The sequence below is a fragment of the Morone saxatilis genome, unplaced genomic scaffold (genome assembly GCF_004916995.1).
Source record: "Morone saxatilis isolate NCDOM2014 unplaced genomic scaffold, NCSU_SB_2.0 Contig1, whole genome shotgun sequence".
NCBI classification, from domain to species: Eukaryota; Metazoa; Chordata; class Actinopteri; family Moronidae; genus Morone; species Morone saxatilis.
In genome coordinates, this window is record NW_023339651.1 from 12082842 (window position 1) to 12103619 (window position 20778).

A 20778-nucleotide genomic window follows, 5' to 3' on the forward strand; every position below is an offset into this window, starting at 1 on the left:
ACTCCGTACATGGGTCGCCAGCTTGTGGATTTAAGTTGCTGTGCAGAAGTTACAAATACTCATACTGCATGTGCACTGTGTAGGAGGATATTTTTACTTTATACACAGTAGTCATTGATTTTGGTTTGATTTTTGATGTCTACCATTTTTTTTTTTTTTAATTCTCACTCTCCAGAGTAAGAATTGCACCACACTGAGTTTGCCGTCAGTGTGTCTATTAGAGTAGAATTTCTGTGTGGGAAGTGTTTATCATACCAAGGCTGTTTAAAGCCATACCCATGGGGGTATAGTGTGTGTGGGGGGATTATCATCACTTGGCCAACTGCAGACTGTTTTGGGGGCACTAGCACCAGTATTACTAATGAATGTTACAAGAAACTTGCTGCCAATTTCTTTTAAAAAAAGGAAAAAAGGAAATTCTTGCCATGGAAACGTTTGAAATGTTATAAGAACATAAGAGCTATACAGTTTGCCCAAAGTTGTATTAGTCTTAGGGCATCTTGAGGGAGAAACCCAACACACTTTGATACCATATTCCTAACAAGCCAATGCTCTAAACAAAACATAATAAAATGTATTTTAAGTCACTCTTCAGTGGTTTATATAGGCTGCCTGAAGTGCTCATGCTCTGTATGGAGTAAAGTAATTGCCTCCTTTATAACAACTAGCCTTGCAATTTCAGTCCAAAAGAAGTAATCAAGGTAATTTCAATGTATCCCAAGTTTGGTGATTAAAAGTGCAGTAATCAACCTATTTGATTACTTTATGTTTTGATTAATAACAGCCATGATCTTACCTCCACGTGTAAAACTCTGTTTTGATTGCATTTCACTGTGTGGTGTGTTAATGTAATAATTCTACAGAATAATCATTCTGTAATTGCTGTTGCCTTGTTTTACATCATGAGTTTACACGTACTTATGGCACAGTATAACAGCAAACAGTCTTCCATATGTTAAACAGGGATATTTGGCTGTATATGGTTGATTAATTAACTGTTTGAATTTGTTCGGGCCAGGTATAAACCGAATGATTGTTTTAAATATATATAACACTAAGCAGGAACTTGAACTATATAGTATGACTTTATTTAGATGCTAATGTTAATGCCGAGTATGCATTGTTTACTGATTTGCACCTTGAAGGATAAATCTTTGATATGGTTGGAAAGTGCTGATAAATGGAGGGGAACAGGTGCACTTGCTGGAGGTTTTATACTTAGCACAGTCAGAGTTCATCAACACATTCTGAACCTTCTAATTGGTAATGATACCTTGCTGGAGTGATTATGTATCACTGCAACTTTTGCTTGCCTAAATACACAAAGCATCCACACCGCTCTCTTGTCCTTGTATGTGTTTTGTGCTGAGGATTTGTACTGGTCAGATTTGTACTTGTGATGACTTTGCTGTAATTATTCGTATTATGCTAAGTTCGTATATATAAACTCATGATTTTGGACCCCTTTTTCATGTGAACGGCTTACAAAATAAAAAAAAGAATACCTAGAGCTAAGCATGTGGATGCAACATTGTTTTTTCGTGTCAGTCTCTCTGTTTACTTGTCATTCTTCATCTTCTGTCTTTTAGTAATTTTAGCCCTATGCTGTTGCTTTATCATGTAGTATTTGTTTGTACATGTTTCATATATATTGTATGTACACAGTCTGTTAATGCAGATGTTGTTTTCCCAAGCATTTCATGGTGTCCTTTGCACTTTGGTGTGTTGCACATTGTGGTCATTGCCAATACCATTTATTGGCTCTTGTATGTTTTTTATTTCAGTACTTGTCTTAGCTGAATCCATCAAAAACTGACTTCAAAATTGAAGGTGAACTAATTTCTTTCTCTTTCTTTTCAGAGTCTCGGTCGACTGAGCTCACTGGGCTCTTTTTGGAGAAGCCCCCACAAAGTGTAGTCGCTGTTGCAGGTTAGAAACGCAAATGGATGGGTGAATAATTGTCAAGACAGACAGGAAATCGTAGCTACTCATGTGTAACCTGAATGCATGATGAGTTAATTGTTGTTTGTGGATTGCAGGATCGGATGTCACTTTCATAGCCAAGGTGGACTCAAGCACCTTGACCAGAAAACCCGCCATGAAATGGTTAAAGGGCAAGTGGTTGGATCTTGGTAGCAAAGCTGGGAAACACATGCAGTTCAAAGAAACCTATGACAGAAATACTAAGGTGTGGCTTAGACATCCATTGTATGCACTCTGTCATCTGATCCTCATTCATTCAAAAATAATTAAGTGGTAATTGAGTCATATTTTCTCCCCAAGATCTATACTTATGAAATGAAGATCATCAAAGTGGTCCCTGGAGATGCTGGGGGCTACAGGTGTGAGGTGACGTCAAAAGACATGTGTGACAGCTCCACCTTCGAAATCTCTGTTGAAGGTGAGTGGAAATAGACTCTGGCCTCCTGAGACTGTCCCATATTGCTGATGTTTTGATCTGATCCAGCCCTAATGTGCGCTCTCTGCAACTTCTCTTGTTTCAGCTGCACAGCAGGAGACGCAGGCAGATATTTTGTCTGCCTTCAAGAGAGCGTAAGTTGACTGGGGTCAACCTGTCTCAGTAGCCGGGGCCAATCTATCTGTGTGACTGTGAATACACAAGAGGGAAAATGCATACGTAGACTATTTATAATTTTTTTCCAGGGTGTGTGAGAGTGTATGAATGTGTCTGACAGCATAAGTTGTATATGACAGTATAGTAAATTTAATGTTGTGCCATGTCAGAAGATATGGCTGATCTTGGTTACACTGTATGCCTTATAGTGAATGTCTGTTTACATATGCACAGGGATGCTGGAGAGGACGAGGGGGATCTGGATTTCAGTGCTCTGCTGAAAGCCACTAAGAAGTGAGAACCCAATCATTATTTGGTTTGCAAATTATCAAGCACACATTACGATTGTTTCTGTGAAAAAACAACACTTACTCCACTCCAATTACATACATATTCCTTTTCCCCTTTTCCTTGACTGACAGGAAGAAGAAGCCTGTAAAAGAGGAACCAGAAATAGACGTGTGGGAATTGCTTAAAAGTGCCCATCCAAGCGAGTATGAGAAAATTGCCTTTGAGTATGGCATCACTGATCTGAGGGGTATGCTGAAACGTCTGAAAAAGATGAAGGTGGTTGAGCCCAAGCATAGTGAGGGTAAGTCGGGTCAAGCAAAAGGGAGGGTACAAAGTAGGCGAGCAAGTATGAAGGGCATAAATTAGGAGGTGTGGTTTTACCTCAGGAGAGGTAGGGAGGGATAAAATAAAATAAGAGGAGGAAGGTTTTTATAAGCTGATGAGTTTATTTCTTTTTTTCTGCCTGCAACCCCAGCTTTCCTGAAGAGGCTTGAGTCTTGCTACTCCGTGGAAAAGGGAAAGAAGATCGTCCTGACGTGTGAGGTGGTTGATCCTGATGTTCAGGTCAAATGGTTGAAGAACGGACAGGAAATCAAACCCTCAGCCAAGTACATACTTAAAAGCATAAACACATGCACACACTCACACACCAGTTACTGTAAGTTCACATAGTTCATTTTATTGTCTTTTTTCACCCTGCTAAGCTCCATGCAATACTTTTTATTAATTAAATAGTGTTAGGCTGTATCATATTAATCATCAAGCTTGGATGAACTTGACAGGCAGTGTTTTATAAATACCAACCTAAAATTATCTGTGCCACAAAGTCAGACTCTGAAACAATGTTGCCATCAACACTTTTTATTTTTAGCCGGTCATAAGGACCCTCCCAGAGGGTTAAGAGAGGACTGCCAAGACATCTTATGTCTTATAAAGTAATGCAGATACCCCCACTCAGGGTAAACACCTCTCATATGATAAAAACCTATGGCTCAGGTGAAAACTGAAACACATAACCTGTGTCTGTTAGACAAAAATCCAATTTTTTTAAAAAGATCAGCAACATCACCTCAAGTTAAACTTTAAATGAAACTCAAAATAAATGTTAAAAATTGTATTTGTTCTAATTATTTTAAACCATGTCAACAGATTGATAAATGAATAGTTCAGAACTCTGACCTTTAATCTGTCACTTTTCAAGGTATGTCATGGAGGCGAACGGGAATATCAGAACACTTACCATCAATAGGACGACCCTGGCTGATGATGCTGCATATGAGTGTGTGGTTGGCGAGGACAAGTGTTTCACAGAGGTGTTTGTCAAAGGTGCAGCATCTTTTCCTTTTTACAGTATAGTAAATGCATAGATGTGAATTTGTAAACCTTATATCATTAACATTAATTTTCTTTTGAATTCTGCTATGCCCAGAGCCCCCTGTGACCATCACCAAGCTGATGGATGACTATCATGTGGTTGTTGGAGAGAGAGTGGAGTTCGAGATTGAGGTGTCGGAGGAGGGCGCCCATGTCATGTGGTCAGTATATCCATAATTTAGCAATATAGGCTCAATCAACTTTGGGTCAACTTTAGACTGGACATGACTTTAATACCCTGCAGAAGCAAAGCTGTTTGTACAATTAATACAATACAATTCAACTAACTCTCTCTTTTTATATCTTTATCATCAAATGTTTAATAAAATTACGCACTTTTCATATGGAGGTCACAGTTTGATGACAAGCTTTGAGCCTTTAGTTTGATGTTATTTTTTCCCCCAACAGCCTTCATACACTCAGCAGCATCACCTTGGTGAATTTCAACATTTTACTTGCTTTTATTAACTGAGCCTCTTATAAAGAAATAAAACATGTTTCCATGTTGTTGAGGCACACCTATCTATCTTTCAGTCAGTCCTAGATTATGATGCTGTCATCCGCAGTATATGCATGTGTCAACCCTCACTCTAAAACACTCTGGTATACTGTAAGCTTATAACTGACGTGTAATGCTATGGTATATATCACTGCATTCTTTATCAAAATGTGGGCTGGCTTTCTTTTTATGTACTGGCTGCTGACCACAGTTGCCCGCCACTTCCCCAGGCCTTAAAACTTTCTCCTCCCGGTGGTCCAAAGGTCCTGGCCAGAGATGTAAACGCCACTCCCAGTCAGTCTGAGTTAGCTAGTAGGACTGCTACTGCCCCCTATTTGTTTGGAGTATGAAATCAACAGGTGGCCAATTTTTTGCAATTCTTACATATTGTACCTTTTAAAGCTTGATTTCTTGATTTCCGTGCTTTGATTTTATTGGGATTTCTGCAGCAGTAATCAGTACAATGCAAGATGAGGGATAACAATTCACAAGAATGATGTAAGAGTTCAAGGTGTGTGTGTGTGTGTGTGTATGATTTTATTTCATAGATAAAAGCATAGTATCCTATACATTGTGTACTAAGCAAAGATTTTATTTTTACACTTTTCCTTTGATGAATGCAGTCCATTCATATTTTCCAAAGAAGTTTTTTTTAGCAGTCACTGGATGGTGTACATATTATACTAGGTACTGTAGATTTTCATCAGACTCATTGTTGCCCTACTTTGAATTAAAAATTTAACAGTGACGTGTTTCAAAGGGAGATGCTCATTTCATATTCTTTATCAGGTTCTTTGAAGATATAGAGCTTCACAGAGACAAAGATACAAAGTATCGTTTTAAGAAGGACGGAAAGAAACACACACTTGTCATCCAGGAGGCTACACTGGATGACATTGGAATGTACCATGCTTGGACAAATGGGGGGCATACCAAAGGAGAGCTGGAGGTGGAAGGTACCACTGGAAAATATAACATGCTTATTCAGTTTTTATTTAATTTTTGAGTGAATGTGGAGTTTATAAAACAAATACTAATTAAGATAATTTGTTTATTTTAGATTAGTTTGTTAAAAAGAGAACACTAATCAAACATGTTAGTAAATAAGTGTACAGATTTATCAAGATTTACTATATTTAGTGTGTGTTTTCTGTCATTTAAATGTATGCTGTTCATTTCTGAGGATGCAGCTGAATTTAACTGCTGGCCCGAGGGCCTAACTCCTCTCTTTACAAACAACTTACCGCTCATGGCAGTGGATGTCAAGATGTTGCCATCATAAACCCTATCCTCCCTCTCCCCCTACCTTCACACACTTTCTCTCCTGCCTGAACTGTTCTCATGTGGTTTCCAATGTCTAAATCAGAGAAACAACTGGAGGTGTTGCAGGACATTGCTGATCTGACAGTCAGGGCAACGGACCAGGCTATGTTCAAATGTGAGGTGTCTGATGAAAAGGTCACAGGAAAGTGGTACAAAGATGGAGTGGAGGTCTTGCCAAGTGAACGCATCAAAATGACTCACATCGGAAGGTACAAGGATATATTGGATAAATTCAATAACATGTTTAGGATATTTACTGAGGATCTAAACATTGTCTTTAAATCATGTTTTCCCTGCGTTGCATCTTCTCTGTTGCTTGATCCAGGTTTCATCGGCTGATTATTGATGCGGTGAAGCCAGAGGATGCTGGAGACTACACGTTCATTCCTGACGGCTACGCTCTGTCGCTTTCTGCCAAACTAAACTTCTTGGGTGAGAAAGACATAATAATTACAAAGGTGCTATCGTGGATGCCTTAATCATCAGCAGCCATATTGTCAACTCTCTTTTTTTCTCTCAAAACAGAAATTAAGATCGACTACGTGCCTAGACAAGGTAGGTAGCCTTAAATCACCTCGGTTCATTTAATCGTGTGTATAGTTAATATCCCAAACCCACTTACGAACACTCTATTTTATACGTTAACCAGATCCTCCAAAGATCCACCTGGACACCACTGGAAACATGGTCTCCCAAAACACCATCATTGTGGTGGCAGGCAACAAGCTCCGTCTGGATGTGGAGATAACAGGAGAGCCAGCACCCACCGTTGTTTGGTCAAAAGGAGAGAAAGTAAGGACATGACGGGTCATTATGTGGTATATGGTGCTCAAATACATTCGTATCGAGTGTGCTCATAGCAGATACAAACTTTTATCAGAGGCAAGTGGTCCAGAGGTTGTGTGCTCACTATCTCCTCTCCTTGTTTCATTGGGCTTCAATTAAATGCTACCTCACCAGAAAAAAAAAAATTCTGTTGAGATTTGACCCGACCAATGGAAACATTTGTGCCCACAGGCAGGTGGGGACACAGGGGTACAAGGAAAGAGACTGTCCCTAATGTCTTTGGTCAGAAAGTGCACTTTTTGCAAAGAGGATACATCTGTGCCCTAGCGGGACAGCTCCATGCTACTTGTTTTGCCCCAGTGTCACATCAGTATGGTGCTTAAGCTTCTAAGCGACTCTGGTCAACTCAAATGGCCCATAAATGCTCCTCTGATTGGCCCAAATGCCTCTGTTATTTTCCCCGAAGCCTCTCTGGTTAGCCAGAGTGCTAACTCTGCTTATGGAAGAGGAGCCCCTTTGTAATTTTCAGCCTTCCACCTCAGAGTCATTGCAGAACCCTGGCTAAAGAAAATACAACTGTGCATTTTAGTGTCACGTTTAACACCCCACAGGTTTTGTGAAAATAAATGTCTTTGTGATTGTCACCCACTGACCCATTTAGGTCAGCCAAACACAGCTGTTTTTCCCTCCCCATGAAATTGTGGATTGCATCTTTTGTTATTTAATTTGAATTACTAGTGAAAAGTTGTCCTTCACGGTGCTTAGACGCTGCAATTTCTTGTTTTTTAGCCAGTTACAGACACTGAAGGCCGTATAAGGGTGGAGTCAAGGAAAGACCTGAGCTGCTTTGTCATAGAGGGTGCTGAGAGGGAGGATGAGGGCAACTACACCATCTGTGTTACAAACCCTGCTGGAGAGGACAAGGCTATGCTGTTTGTGAAGATTGTGGGTAAGTGAAGATCTTTAGTATAGTGCCAGCAGGTGTGTAGTTAACACCATAGTAAATGATGTGCCGTGATGTGGTTAAAAATTCACTATCAATCTGATGTGTTATAAAACTAACTGTAATCTTATTTTAGATGTGCCTGACCCTCCTGAGAATGTCAGATGCACATCAGTGGGAGAGGACTGCGGCACCATCATTTGGGACCCTCCTGTATTTGATGGCGGTGCACCACTCAAAGGTAAAGGATGGACTTTCTTAACCTTTTCATATTTAATGAGTTTAAAATATTATTCTGCCAATGTTTATGTTTTCTCTCTTTTTTCCCCATCAGGTTATCTCATGGAGAGGAAGAAGAAGGGCTCCTCCAGATGGACAAAGCTCAACTTTGATGTATATGATTCAACCACATATGAGGCTAAGAGGATGATTGAAGGCGTTATGTATGAGATGAGGGTGTATGCAGTCAACAGCATCGGCATGTCTCCGCCAAGTCTCAGCTCTAAACCCTTCATGCCTATTGGTACATATCGCAGCCATTTTTACACCATCTTTCTCAGCTACTCCCTGTTCGTCCCTTTGTGCCTCACCTGTCTCCAAACTAGTGATTCCCTTGAATCTTTCTTTGTCACCTTCAGCCCCAACAAGTGAGCCAACGCGTCTGACAGTGCACGATGTAACAGACAGCACATGCACCCTGAAGTGGCTCGCCCCAGAGAAGATTGGAGCTGGGGGCCTGGATGGCTATGTCATTGAATACTGCAAGGAAGGAGGTGACCAAATAATAATTGTCAAATCAAATTATAACTTAAATTGTTTTAATAGCTGGCACAGGTCATACACCCAATAAGAGAATTCATGTCTAAAACAGATATGTATACTACCACAATGAGTATATGTAATGAGAGAACAAAAACATAGTAAGTAAGATTCAAGTCCCACTCACTGTGATTTACTGCATGTAATTCTCTTTTATTTCAGACACTGAGTGGGTGGTGGCAAACAATGAACTTTGTGAGAGGCAGGGATTTGTGGTGCGTGGCCTCCCCGTGGGAGAGAAGATCAACTTCAGGGTGGTGGCAGTAAACATTGCTGGACGCAGTCTTCCTGCTATACTGCAACAGCCCGTAACCATCCGTGAGATCATGGGTGAGTCAGTCTCGTTGAGCTGTGGACAGACGTAAGTCAGAGAACACATGTAACCATATTTTATGGATTATATATCATATTCAGTGAAAGCTTTTTAGTATTTTCAGTTGACTTAATACTGTTTTAATGCTAGTTTATACATACATATTCTTAATACTATTCACAGTCAAATACAATAGTGTATTGTAATATAATATTTTTTACTCCTTTAGAATATCCTAAGATCCGCCTCCCTCGCGAGCTCAGAACAAAGTACATCAGGAAAGTAGGAGAAAAGATCAACCTGACCATCCCCTTCCAGGTTAGTGATCCTTTATGTTTAAAGTTGTTGGAGAGTTTGTCACTCTGCTGTGAATTAAGTTTCAAATCAGTGAGCTGGAAGGACATTTTGGGATTCGGGGGGGTTGTGAGGCATTTTAACAAATACAGTTATTATATCTTCATGAGGAAACTACATCACCTTTGCACATCCAAGTCTGTTTACAGGTGCTGGGGAGTACTACTGCAAATGTGAAAAAGTTGTATAAACCATTTAATAAAAAAGATGATACCACTGTTTCTGCTGCATTGATTTTTATGAGTCTTACTTATTTTCTAAACATTATTATTCATTGTAGGGGTGCCCTTTTCATGACCTACCTTACATTAATGAGAAACACCCTGACAGCTTTAAAGAAAAGAGGAAAATTCCCCTTTCCTGTTCATAATCAGTAGTATATAACATACTTAGTGGTTGTGTGTTTGTATTTAGGATAACAATGCATTGCTTTTGTGTCTTATAGGGTAAGCCACGCCCTGTTGCAACCTGGTACAAGGATGGTCAACCCATCGACCCCAAGATGGTCAACATCCGTAACTCAAATGTGGACACCATCCTCTTTATCCGCTCAGCAGAGAGAGAACACTCCGGAAAATATGAACTGGTGCTACAGATCGAGAACATGGAGGACAGAGCCACAGTTGAAATCAGGATTGTTGGTAAGGTGATCTCTGCAACTGTGAACATCCACTTCAACTTGTACTGTAATGTTGCTTATTTATCGGCCAATGTCTGCATTTAGAGTGAGAACTATTCATTTAAGAAGACATTAATTTGAAGAAAAACACATCATGGACTATCTTAGATTGATTTATCAGTTTAACAACTGAAATGTGCTTAACACCTGACAATTAATCCTTTCAGAAAAGCCTGGACCTCCTGTGAATGTGAAGGTGATAGAAGTCTGGGGCTTCAATGCAGCACTGGAGTGGCAGCCCCCCACGGATGATGGCAACTGCGAGATTACTGGGTACACCATCCAGAAGGCCGACATGAAGACGAAGGTGAGAGAGGAAGAAGGGGTGGCATTTCAAACCTAGATCATCCTAACAGTAACCTGCCAAAATGTCCAGTTAGTGCCTGTGGCTCAACAATATTGCTGACATTACCTCCAGCCAGAGTTTGATGCAGACACTTGGCATTTTCTCAATTTGTGGTCTTCGTTCTAAATCTAATAATATCAGCTTTTTTCTCTCTCCAGGAATGGTTCACTGTTTATGAGCACAACAGACGGACAAACTGCACGGCTTCAGATCTGATCATGGGCAACGAATACATGTTCCGCGTCTACAGTGAAAACCTCTGTGGCCTGAGCGAGGAGCCGCGCCAAAGCAAGAACACGGCTGTCATTGTCAAGACAGGTGAGTGTGCGTGGGTGTACAGTATGTGTGTTTAACTCTAACATTGGAGATGTCAAGTATAATGTGCCACATTTCTGCTCTGATTTATGGGGCTTTACTAAGTTTGCCTGTCCTCCCACACTTCTCCATAGGCCTGGAGAGCAAACAAAACCCCTTCAAGGAGCAGGACATGTCCTGTGTGCCCAAGTTTACTCAGCCCCTGGTTGACAGATCTGTAGTGGCCGGTTACAGCACTGCCATCAGCTGCGCCGTCAGAGGCTTCCCCAGGGTAAACACGCATGCCAAAGTAGCCTGTGGGGTGTGATTCACTGGAGGAGGCTGACAGTTTCAATTGTTATAAGCAAATGAAAGTCTGAAGTGTAAGAGGGACTAGTTTGCAGATCTACCTACAGCAGAGGTCATGTTTTACAGTAACCGGATTAAGACAAAACATTGCATAAAAAATAAATTTACTTCATCTAACCTATTTCATTATTTCTACATTGTAGCCTAAGATTGTCTGGATGAAGAACAGGATGATCATCGGTGAGGATCCCAAGTACTTGATGCAGAACAACCAGGGAGTGCTGACCCTCAACATTCGCAAGCCAAGCGCCTTTGACGGAGGCAAATACTCCTGCATGGCTGTCAACGACCTGGGCAAGGACGAAGTGGAGTGCAGGCTGGACATCCGAGGTAAGAACGAAGGGGAAAAGCGAGGCTGATGTTAATCTGAGCGCAAGATGCCTCTCGAATATAGAGATGATTATTGGGTGGTTCGTTTTCGTTATTAGATGCACACTCAAAACAAAGAGCTGCACAGCTGAACTGTTTGAAAAAGATTCATTCTGACTTAAATATATTATAACACAAAGCTTATTTCAAAATCTAACACTCATCATGTGTCCTGTTGTCCCACAGCTGCCACAGAGCCGGAGAAGAAGTGAGAAACCGAACATCAACGAATGTGAAATCATATGAATTAAACAGTAAATAAACAGTAAATGTCAGTATGTAATGTACACACTGCCAAGAGTGAATCAAATAAACTTTAATCATGCCTGCTATAAGTAATTGTGTTTTATGAATATATTTTATTTCTCTGTTAAAATATTTCATATACATACTATAGTTTATGCTTTTAGCCGCACAAGAGCTCATAGACCCCTTCATGCTCAACCAGTCAAGATCTAATATAATAAAATACACGGCTCATTATATTATTATTAGAGCTGTTTCCACAGCTGACAATCACCTTTCTGTATTTTTGGCACGTGTGACAGTCGTCTGCACTACACCTCCCTGGAATAGTGTGCTCTCCGCCTGTGAATTGCCACTCCTATGCTGAACAACAGCGCCACTGCCAGGAGACCCACAGCCACTGCAAGAGCTGTTACGACACCTGTGGGAGACGAGCAATCCTGTTTAGGTACATGCGAATGTGGAACAATTGGAAGATTTCCACAAGCCTTGATATTTTTAAACTGGACCGTCTGTGCTGAAAATCCCCTCACTGGTCCCCAAAGTGAATACAGAAATAAACATATTGCATTGAAACCTCAACGATGCCAAAATATGTGTGGAAATAGAAGCAAATAGAAATCAATACATAAATATTTTATATATAAAACATCTATTTTTTCACCTGTGCTTGACCATTTTGTCCTGAACCCACACTCCGCCTCCCAGTCCTCTGCCACCACATCCTGCACCAGCTCAGTGAACATGGGCAAAGGGCACGGGTTCAACCCATTGCATCCTGGCACAGGGTTGGGGTAGGGGTCACGCCAGGAGTCATTGCGGTAATACAACTCCAGAGAATATGAACTGGGGATTTATGGGGATTAACACAATGAGATGACACACAGTTGTGGTAAATGGATTCATATCATGTGATAATTTGGCCATTGCAGTCCTGGTTGGCTGCCACATTTACATTGAATTGAAGAGGAAAACAGCAATGTACTTGAATGGTTGAATGCAATTACTCAAAATGTGCTAGTGTTTTGGCCATCTGACCTAGATAGTGTAATTAAACATGAAGAGTATAGTGCGTGAAGTGACGTTGAGAGGACGTCATTACCCATCATACTCCTGGTAGAACTCAAAGAGCTGACAGGCGGAGTAAGGAGGAAGAAGGCCGTTGTACACGTTCAGAGCCGCCTGGAGGGTGATGAGTGTGGAGTCATGCTGGAATGAGGAATAAACATCACAGCAAATCATATACAAGGAGGTGAGGAGATGTGAAACAGCAGTTTGCACAATAGATTACAAATGTGTGTATGTGCCCAAATGTTAAACTCACAGCTGAGTACATAATGAATTTGAGAGTGCTCCCTTGCTCTACAGCCCTGGAGAAATTCCTCAGGATGGCATTCAGTAGGACCCCTGGTAAATTAACACATCAGTGTCAACGGTGCAAATGAAATTTTCCCAGACACCAACACAATCCGTTTGACCTTATTGAGTATCTTGTCTCAGCGCTGTAATCGTCTTTGTCCCATTAGCTCATATGTGCTAATATGCTTTTGGGAAACCCGATCCAGCACTTTACACTGAGGCATAAACAAAGCCTCTGCCAGCAGTCACAACATTAGATACACTGAGCTTTTCCACTCTAATAACATTTTTCTGTGAACAGTGCTTTAAATTAATTGCCTCTAATGTGAATCCTCACCTCCCGAGAGCCTGGCCTTCTCTTTTCGCTTGTGACTGAGGATGCTGTACATGACCTCAAATGATGCTACTCTCCTCAGGGTGTCCAGAACATCTTGGGTGGCCCAGCGTGGGAGAGTCAAGTTATGGATCCTCTGCACAAGAAAATAACATTCATTATCCCGCATCACGCCAATAATCACATTATACAACACATAAATCGCAACAAAAGAGGTTTAAATGGCTGTATTTCATCGTCTCTATTATCCCGGATATTTTTAGCTCTGGTCTGAAGATAACAGATGCTCATTTTGCAAGTGTGAATGAGCGTATTCAACCTGGCCTAGAATCCACCCATCTCATAATGGTTTAATTATCATTTCAATATGTTTTCCTATTCATGTCTTACTGTATGTATAAAAATAATTTCCCCACGCTCCAGCCCCCCTAACTATGTCTCTGCAGATGTGCTGAAGAAAACAGATCCCTTCTCATCTCCCTCACTTCACTGCAGCTGGTGTTTTTAATTGAGGCGTTTGTAAACTGGAGAATACAGGTAGTGTACAGGCTACATTGCGTTTATGTGTATGTCCATGTGGTTGCTTGGAAATATCAGAAATACCTGACAGGTAAGAGTGTCGTAGACCCTCCATATTTTTTTCCCAACCAGTTTGGAGATGGGGTAGCCAGTGTGGTTGGAAAGACCCTCCACAAAGTACTGCAAGAAAAGAGTTAGAGCATTACATTCAACCAGTGGTGCGAAAAATATTCGGGTCCTTTACTCATGTACAAGTATCGGCACAATCATCAAAAAATAAAAACTCCATTACAAGAAAAAGTTCTGCATTCATAATCATACTGTACAGAATGAGCTAAATGAACTTAAATGAAAAAATTCTGAAAAATGTATAAATAAAATGCACAAATACTGTAGCATTTTAGTGTTGAAGATGGTCAAGGTGGAGCTAGCTTTAACTACTTTTTAAACAGTTTGGTAGTTTAGTCCAGTCTACAACACTCTTTTTTGTAAGCTGTCATAAACCAAAAAGGTTAAAAACCACTACTTTCATATTTAATTAAGCATAAGCGTATAATCTTTTATGTAAATGTCTAGCTGTCAAATAAATATAGTGGACTAAAATGTACTTGGGTATAGGTGTACCAGAAAATGGAAAATATCTCAAAATTGTACTTCTGATTTTTCATTAGTTACTTATTAATTATTTCAACACATCATTCTCAGTGTTACTATTCAAAGAAAATTAACACTTAATTGATTTTTTGTTTGTTTTTACGCATCCACCAATAAAATAACTCCTCATTGGTTTCAGTTTTTAGAACTCAAAATTTCAGACATTATTTGGTAAGTTTATGGATTAGAATTTATACTGATTCAGGGATTGTTGTGAATTCAATCTTTGCCATGAAAAATGGCACCATTTTGGTTCTTCTTTTGGTGTCCAACTTGCAGGTACTGTGTATCCAGCAGAGGGTGTTAAAATTCAATGCAGGAGGCCCTGTCCTCATCTCAAACACCACCTTAATAGGCAGCACATGGGACTCAGTTTAATTAAAACATTTTCATTGTAATTCTTAATCTAATTCAATCCAACTGTTAATTAGTGTCTCTGAGAATGTGAGAGAAATTGCACTGTGCAGCTTTTTCTAGGCACTGGAGTCACCGTGCTTGAGAAAATCACTGAGAGGACATGATGTCTACAGCATAACTAACACGTCCACTGGAGGTGCTAATAACGTTGGCACCAGCAACTGTGAAGTATATATTTCACTCTGCACTGAAATGTGCATTTCACAGTATTTGTTATTGTTATTTACAAATCATGGCATAGATAAGCAGAAAAGAAACAACTGAGGTGAGGAAGAGTATTATTCACAGCTATTTTGATGATATAATTCTAATGGTAAAAAATAACACAGTTACAAACTAGTTTTTAGTGGTTAACAGGCACATGACTCATAGCATGGAAAAGTGATGTTTAACACAAACTGAGCTGTGAGTAGAACGTTCACGTCATTGAGCTGATGCTGAGTTATACAGAGTATTTAGAAGACTGTCTTCCTCTGTAGTTTTTCTTACCTGGTGAGCCCTGAGGAACCTCTGGTAGGGCTGGCTCTCAAAGGTCTCCGTCATCAGCGCTCTGAACCTTGGACAGTCTTTGCCTGGAGACTTCAACAGCTTGAGAAATCGAAAACAACAGCACAACATCAGTGGAAATAATGCGCATTTACTGCAGGTAGTGCAAGTCTTCTGGGCACAATTATATGTTCATTTCACACTTTAAAACAGTAGGGAATTTCAGTACACTGGGTTCACAGCTGAGGTGAAAAAAGACAGCAACATTGGGCTACAGAGAGAGACTCAAATTAACTTGTACAAGTTTCTATTCAGCTGTTTATGGCTGCTGTGTGAAAAAAAATATTTATGTGCCTCAGCAGCCCACCTTGTCTTGGGCCCTGGGGATGGTGTGCACTGGAATAGGCCGCCACAGTAACTGGGGCATGATGGGAGCTGGGCGTCTGTTTGGAGGGAACATCCCAGCTAGGCAGGCCTGGGCACTCATCAGAGTGCGGTCGTAGTCAGTGCTCCGCACGTATAGCTGTAGGGGACATGGTAATAAAATGCATGCATATGTTGGTAAGGCCTGTCACTGATACCACTGTCTACTTCTTCCAAATGGGACACTCAGAATTAGTTTGCTTTTTATACAAAGTGGAAATGCACTTGGAAAGAATTGCATTTGCAAATGGAAATGCAGGTACTTAAATGTTTCTATTTTTATTTAATAAAGATGTAAAATAAATGCACCCGAGAAAGCAGCAGTGTATCATGAGTGAGTTGCGTTTATTCCAAGCCAATTGAAGTATTCCCTTAACATGAAGAGGAGGGAGGGAAAAAGATCCTTCTCACTGTGATCTCTTCTGACATCAGCCTTCGCTCGTCTATATCTCTCTGTCACCCTGTGTCAGGTTTTTGCACACAGTAAATCACGCTGATAAGGTTGGATGTCCCCCCCCCCATATTTGTCAAATTAAAACAGACATGGCAGCACAGGGAAAGGTACGGTGCAAGTTGACTGAGACTTAGGCAAGAAATCATCAATGACGGGTACTGACGAGAGTTGCTATTTTTGTGGTAATTGTGTGTTATTTAAGAGAGGACTGAACGCAAGGGTGGAGAGGCAGAGGGGAGGGGGTAAGAAAGAGAGAAAGAGAGAAAAAAAGGAAGTGAGTGTAAAGAAAAACAGAGGCAGGATAAGGAAATAATGACAGTATGCTGAGCATGCAGCCCAGGGGCTCACTGAACCAACATGCATGCTGGGAAATGTACTGTACATGGAGCCCGGGGCCAAGACCCACATGTTACAGCTTATTACAAGGCCATGGCGGTGATATCACCAATATGAGTCAGGCTCATTAACTTAGTGTATGTTGTTACAACCATTACATATGGTGGCTGGCCACACATGAGCATGATTGCATGTTGAAGTGAGGACACGAGTCAGCATTAGGTAACACTGCACACAGGCTCAAGTGGGGACATTAGCTAACTGAGACCAGGGGACAAAAGGGGACACATACTTATATGCATACACAAATACACAGACCTCTTTGTTGTCGTAGTCTTCACTGAGAAAGTTTCCATAACGCCTCCTTAGAAACCTGCCCAGCTCAAACTGTTGTTTCATGCCCAGCTGAAAGGAAAATTGCCAGCATAATTATATTTTTGTCAAATCTGACCTTTTGCGGAAGATTTGACAGATTTAACCTCAAATTCAACATATTTACATAAAATAACAAATTCACCCCTTTTACAGGGCCATAAATAATAAGTTAATTCACTGTAAACTGGCTAATTGCCTGAGAACAGAACAATGCCACAGTGGGAAGGAATTTCATTAAAAGTCTACAACAAGCTTTTCTTCCATCTTAAGACTTAAGTTTGAAACTGATTTTATGCAAATCGTACGTGAAATAAACTGTAATTTATAAGCAACTACATTCAGGCCTGTATAGAGATACATAAGGACGTCTTCATTGTACTATTGTAATTTTATATGAATTCCTTTTTTTCATTTTACATTTTTTAGACTGAATGAGTTTAGGGTGTCACCACAATTCATGCGGGGATAGGCTCAAGTACAGTGGCCCTGAGGTGCACAAAAAAACACAACAACATAAAAGGTACTGTGTTTTCACCTTTGTTGTTGTGTTTTCTTTACAATGTTGTGTTTGCTATTTTGTTATTCTATTTTGAATAACAATTTTGTTATTGTGTTTTGTACCTCAGGTCTGCCATACTCTAGCCAGAAAATGGATAGATTATAAAATAGGACATATTTTATATACTATATATATCCACACACCCACCCACACCTCACACACAGTACCTCAGTCAGCTGTCCGAAGCCCTGGGCCCACACTTCCTCCCCATGAGGATCTCTGGGATACGACTCAATTGGCGATCGATCACCATGTCGGAACACCTTAAAAGTCATAACAGATTATGTCACATGGATTCAGACGCCATGCTGCTGTGCCAGCCATGACATTGTGTACTTAAGGGACAAATCCACCCTGAGACAGAAGTCAGAAATAGAAACCTGTGATCTTGGACAGTTCAGTCTGCATTTGAGACACAGAGGAGTCATTTTGATGATGCCATCTAGACACAAATGCTGGAGCTGCTCCGTCAGTATTATTACTAGAGGACTCACGTTTTGAGCAGTGACATGACACACAGGTTGATTAAATTGGATTATGGATGCATGTGATTCACTCCTGTAAAACCTCAAGAAAAAGCAAACCGAAGTCAAGTCAACAAAGTCATGGTTTGCTTTATATATGTAATACTCATTGTCTTTTTTTCATGCAATACACCAATGATTGAACTAAACCTGACCTAAAATTTAGTTTAGTAATAAGCAACAAATTATGGACAGATAACTATGCTATATCTACTTAAAGACTGAATTAAACTAAATTAACATATATAAGAAAAACACAGGTGAGGCAGTAACCAATAAAAATTGAATTGGTAGAAAGCTAACTCTTACTTTAACAAATGTAAAAATGTAAACAGACAACAGACATATTATTACAGATTGTAAATAATTTGTTAGAGAGAAAAAAGAAAAAGAAAAGTTGTAATATAAGAGGTCACAGTTTAAATACCTACAAGATAAACAAAATAAAAATAAAGTAAAAAAAAAATCATATTATAGGGGAAAAAATGCTGCAATTGCAGTTTTTATTGTATTATTGAACTATGGTGTGAAAGAAAGATATGCAAAGAGGTTTATGAACAAAGCAGCAGTGTCTGGGAGAGATACGCTTCACACTGTTGGAGTTTAGGCTCAAAGTAATCCTTTGTGACATGAATGTGTAAATATAATAATGCTCAGTGAGCAGAAAAATGCAGAGTAATCAGCAACAATGCACAGTAATGTCACTCTTATGTGATCTCAAGTGGCTTCCAGATGATGTTAAAATTCTAGCACTCAACAAATAAATCTTGTCAATGACGTTGTACATAGATTACACTGTTGCAGCTTAACATAAAATCGCAAAACTATGTTTAAATGTCATTATGTACACAGAGTGGGTAGACTTACAGCTACAACAAACTTCAGCACCCGACACTTAGTCAAGCAGATGCAGCAGAGAAGGAATAAGCAGCCAACACTTTTCTGAAACTTCCACATCTTTCTGACTTGCGCTCTGCCTTCTTCACAGAGTTCCCCTGCTTACATGAGGGGAAAAATAGCAAGAAATTTGAACTGTTACAGGCTATTAGGAGCAGAATGGAATAAATACTTATGCTACATTTTAGTCAAGCAAAGGTTATGTAAAATGTGTCTTTCAGATCAGTCATATAACAGAAAATGTATGTGTGGTTATGTTTTTCGTGGTCCAGTCAACTTGATTTAAACATGCATTAAGAATACATGGTATACAGTACAGTAAAGTACATGTACAAAATATGTCTTGTCAAAAAGATTTAGTAGATCATGTCAATTAATATAATGCACTTACCTCAGCATACTTGTTCACACATTTTGAAGTTAAATGACTTACAGACAGAAGTGGACTGCTGTGCATCCCAAATCTTCAGATTTACATTAGGTGCATATTGCAGTAAAGGAAGGAGTGCTTTTATAGCCCTCTTACCTGACCTCGTGTCTCTCTCTCTCCCTCTCTCTCTCTCTCTCTCTCCCCAGGGATTTCTGGTCCCAATCTACTTCTTCGTCGACTGGAGTCCAAATCACTGTCTCTGCCAATGCAGTGACAAGACCCCCCACCAACAGGCATACTTGAGTCAGCTTTTGAACTTAAGAATACATGTTTGGCCCCCCTGTGTGGATAACTGCACTTTAAAGCCCCAGTCATACAGCATATTCTTAAGGACAGTCTGGCTTTAGAATAACAATATGACAAAGAAATGGGCTATGTTAAGACACACCCACCTGGCTTCTCAAATTGTACTCCTACGTGCATAAACACACACATACACACTTACACACTGGCCCAGGGCCACAAACATTCATTATAACTTGCTATGTCATCCGCCGTGGGTTTGGCCCCAAAATTACAGGGCCTGGAGTGTTTTCCCTGACTCGACACACATGTAAGTATCTGTTAGTATCAAAGCAGCTTTATGGGATACAATGGGATTAGTGAGTGTGAAGATTTAGAGCTATACAGCGCTGACATCATATTTGATAAGTGTAAGATAGGATCTATTGTACAAAGTAATACATAGCGCAGTATTCACAGAGGTGGCTTGTCAGTGTAACATAAATGTTCTAATTATTACTGTATATTAAAACTTAACTGACACTGATCTGAAATAAAAGAACACACATATTGCCAAACACATTTTAACACATTTAACACAATTCAGACATGACAAAATTTGCAGTTTATATTCAGTTAAAGTTACACGCCATTGCACCCAAATTTAAAAGATATGTATTATTGTATATTTTTTTATATATTTTTTTTATTTAACTTAAAATACTCCCCAACAAATACACTGTTTTCTTGAGTGATGTTTGGTAAAACTACAATGCCCAGCTGTTTTAGGAAATTTTTGAGCCTTTAAAAAAAAAAACATAAATTCAAGCTAAAATATATTGGTGACCAGTTTTTAAAGATTTACATCAGAATGAAATGTGGACCTCAGTACTTGAGCAGATAAGTTTAGTTACTTCCCACCACTATGTAGATCTCCCCTCTCTGCCCATCTGTTTTATATTTCTCTCTATCTCACAGCAGTGTACAGTAATCCTCTCACTGTCTAACACACAAACACACACACACACACACGTGATACTGTAGCTGGTACAGGTATGCTTTGAAAAAACATGCACTTGTATAAATGGGTCAGTGAGTCCACCTGTACTTATCTACAGAACAACATATACATACTCAAGGGTCTGAGAGCAGGAAATAAGGGAGATTCACCATATAAGGCCAAGAGGCATACACACACATACACACACA

At 39.9% G+C, this 20778-nt stretch overlaps 2 protein-coding genes across 8 annotated transcripts in view; one reads left to right on the forward strand and one right to left on the reverse strand.

Annotated features, from left to right (window-relative positions):
• Positions 1 to 11546, forward strand: part of mybpc2b (myosin binding protein Cb) — a 22454-nt gene extending 10908 nt beyond the window's left edge. For all 7 annotated transcript variants that reach the window (XM_035660217.1, XM_035660199.1, XM_035660207.1 and 4 more), the window contains 26 exons: positions 1861 to 1929; positions 2040 to 2188; positions 2284 to 2401; positions 2505 to 2553; positions 2810 to 2869; positions 2998 to 3167; positions 3342 to 3474; positions 4068 to 4192; positions 4296 to 4401; positions 5529 to 5695; positions 6106 to 6271; positions 6388 to 6494; positions 6588 to 6617; positions 6712 to 6854; positions 7638 to 7797; positions 7928 to 8032; positions 8126 to 8314; positions 8430 to 8564; positions 8773 to 8940; positions 9153 to 9241; positions 9723 to 9918; positions 10124 to 10263; positions 10461 to 10620; positions 10752 to 10888; positions 11109 to 11295; positions 11521 to 11546. In XM_035660217.1, the coding sequence (XP_035516110.1) occupies positions 1861 to 1929; positions 2040 to 2188; positions 2284 to 2401; positions 2505 to 2553; positions 2810 to 2869; positions 2998 to 3167; positions 3342 to 3474; positions 4068 to 4192; positions 4296 to 4401; positions 5529 to 5695; positions 6106 to 6271; positions 6388 to 6494; positions 6588 to 6617; positions 6712 to 6854; positions 7638 to 7797; positions 7928 to 8032; positions 8126 to 8314; positions 8430 to 8564; positions 8773 to 8940; positions 9153 to 9241; positions 9723 to 9918; positions 10124 to 10263; positions 10461 to 10620; positions 10752 to 10888; positions 11109 to 11295; positions 11521 to 11546 (3284 nt within the window). The remainder of the gene's footprint in view (positions 1 to 1860; positions 1930 to 2039; positions 2189 to 2283; positions 2402 to 2504; positions 2554 to 2809; positions 2870 to 2997; positions 3168 to 3341; positions 3475 to 4067; positions 4193 to 4295; positions 4402 to 5528; positions 5696 to 6105; positions 6272 to 6387; positions 6495 to 6587; positions 6618 to 6711; positions 6855 to 7637; positions 7798 to 7927; positions 8033 to 8125; positions 8315 to 8429; positions 8565 to 8772; positions 8941 to 9152; positions 9242 to 9722; positions 9919 to 10123; positions 10264 to 10460; positions 10621 to 10751; positions 10889 to 11108; positions 11296 to 11520) is intronic.
• A 345-nt stretch (positions 11547 to 11891) lies between these two features.
• The window catches only part of LOC118333936 (testicular acid phosphatase homolog), a 10758-nt gene continuing 1871 nt past the window's right edge, over positions 11892 to 20778 (reverse strand). Inside the window, 11 exon segments of the mRNA XM_035669758.1 lie at positions 11892 to 12001; positions 12209 to 12426; positions 12683 to 12789; positions 12905 to 12987; positions 13277 to 13409; positions 13877 to 13972; positions 15353 to 15451; positions 15717 to 15872; positions 16881 to 16967; positions 17664 to 17759; positions 20691 to 20746. Of these exon segments, the coding sequence (XP_035525651.1) occupies positions 11892 to 12001; positions 12209 to 12426; positions 12683 to 12789; positions 12905 to 12987; positions 13277 to 13409; positions 13877 to 13972; positions 15353 to 15451; positions 15717 to 15872; positions 16881 to 16967; positions 17664 to 17759; positions 20691 to 20746 (1241 nt within the window).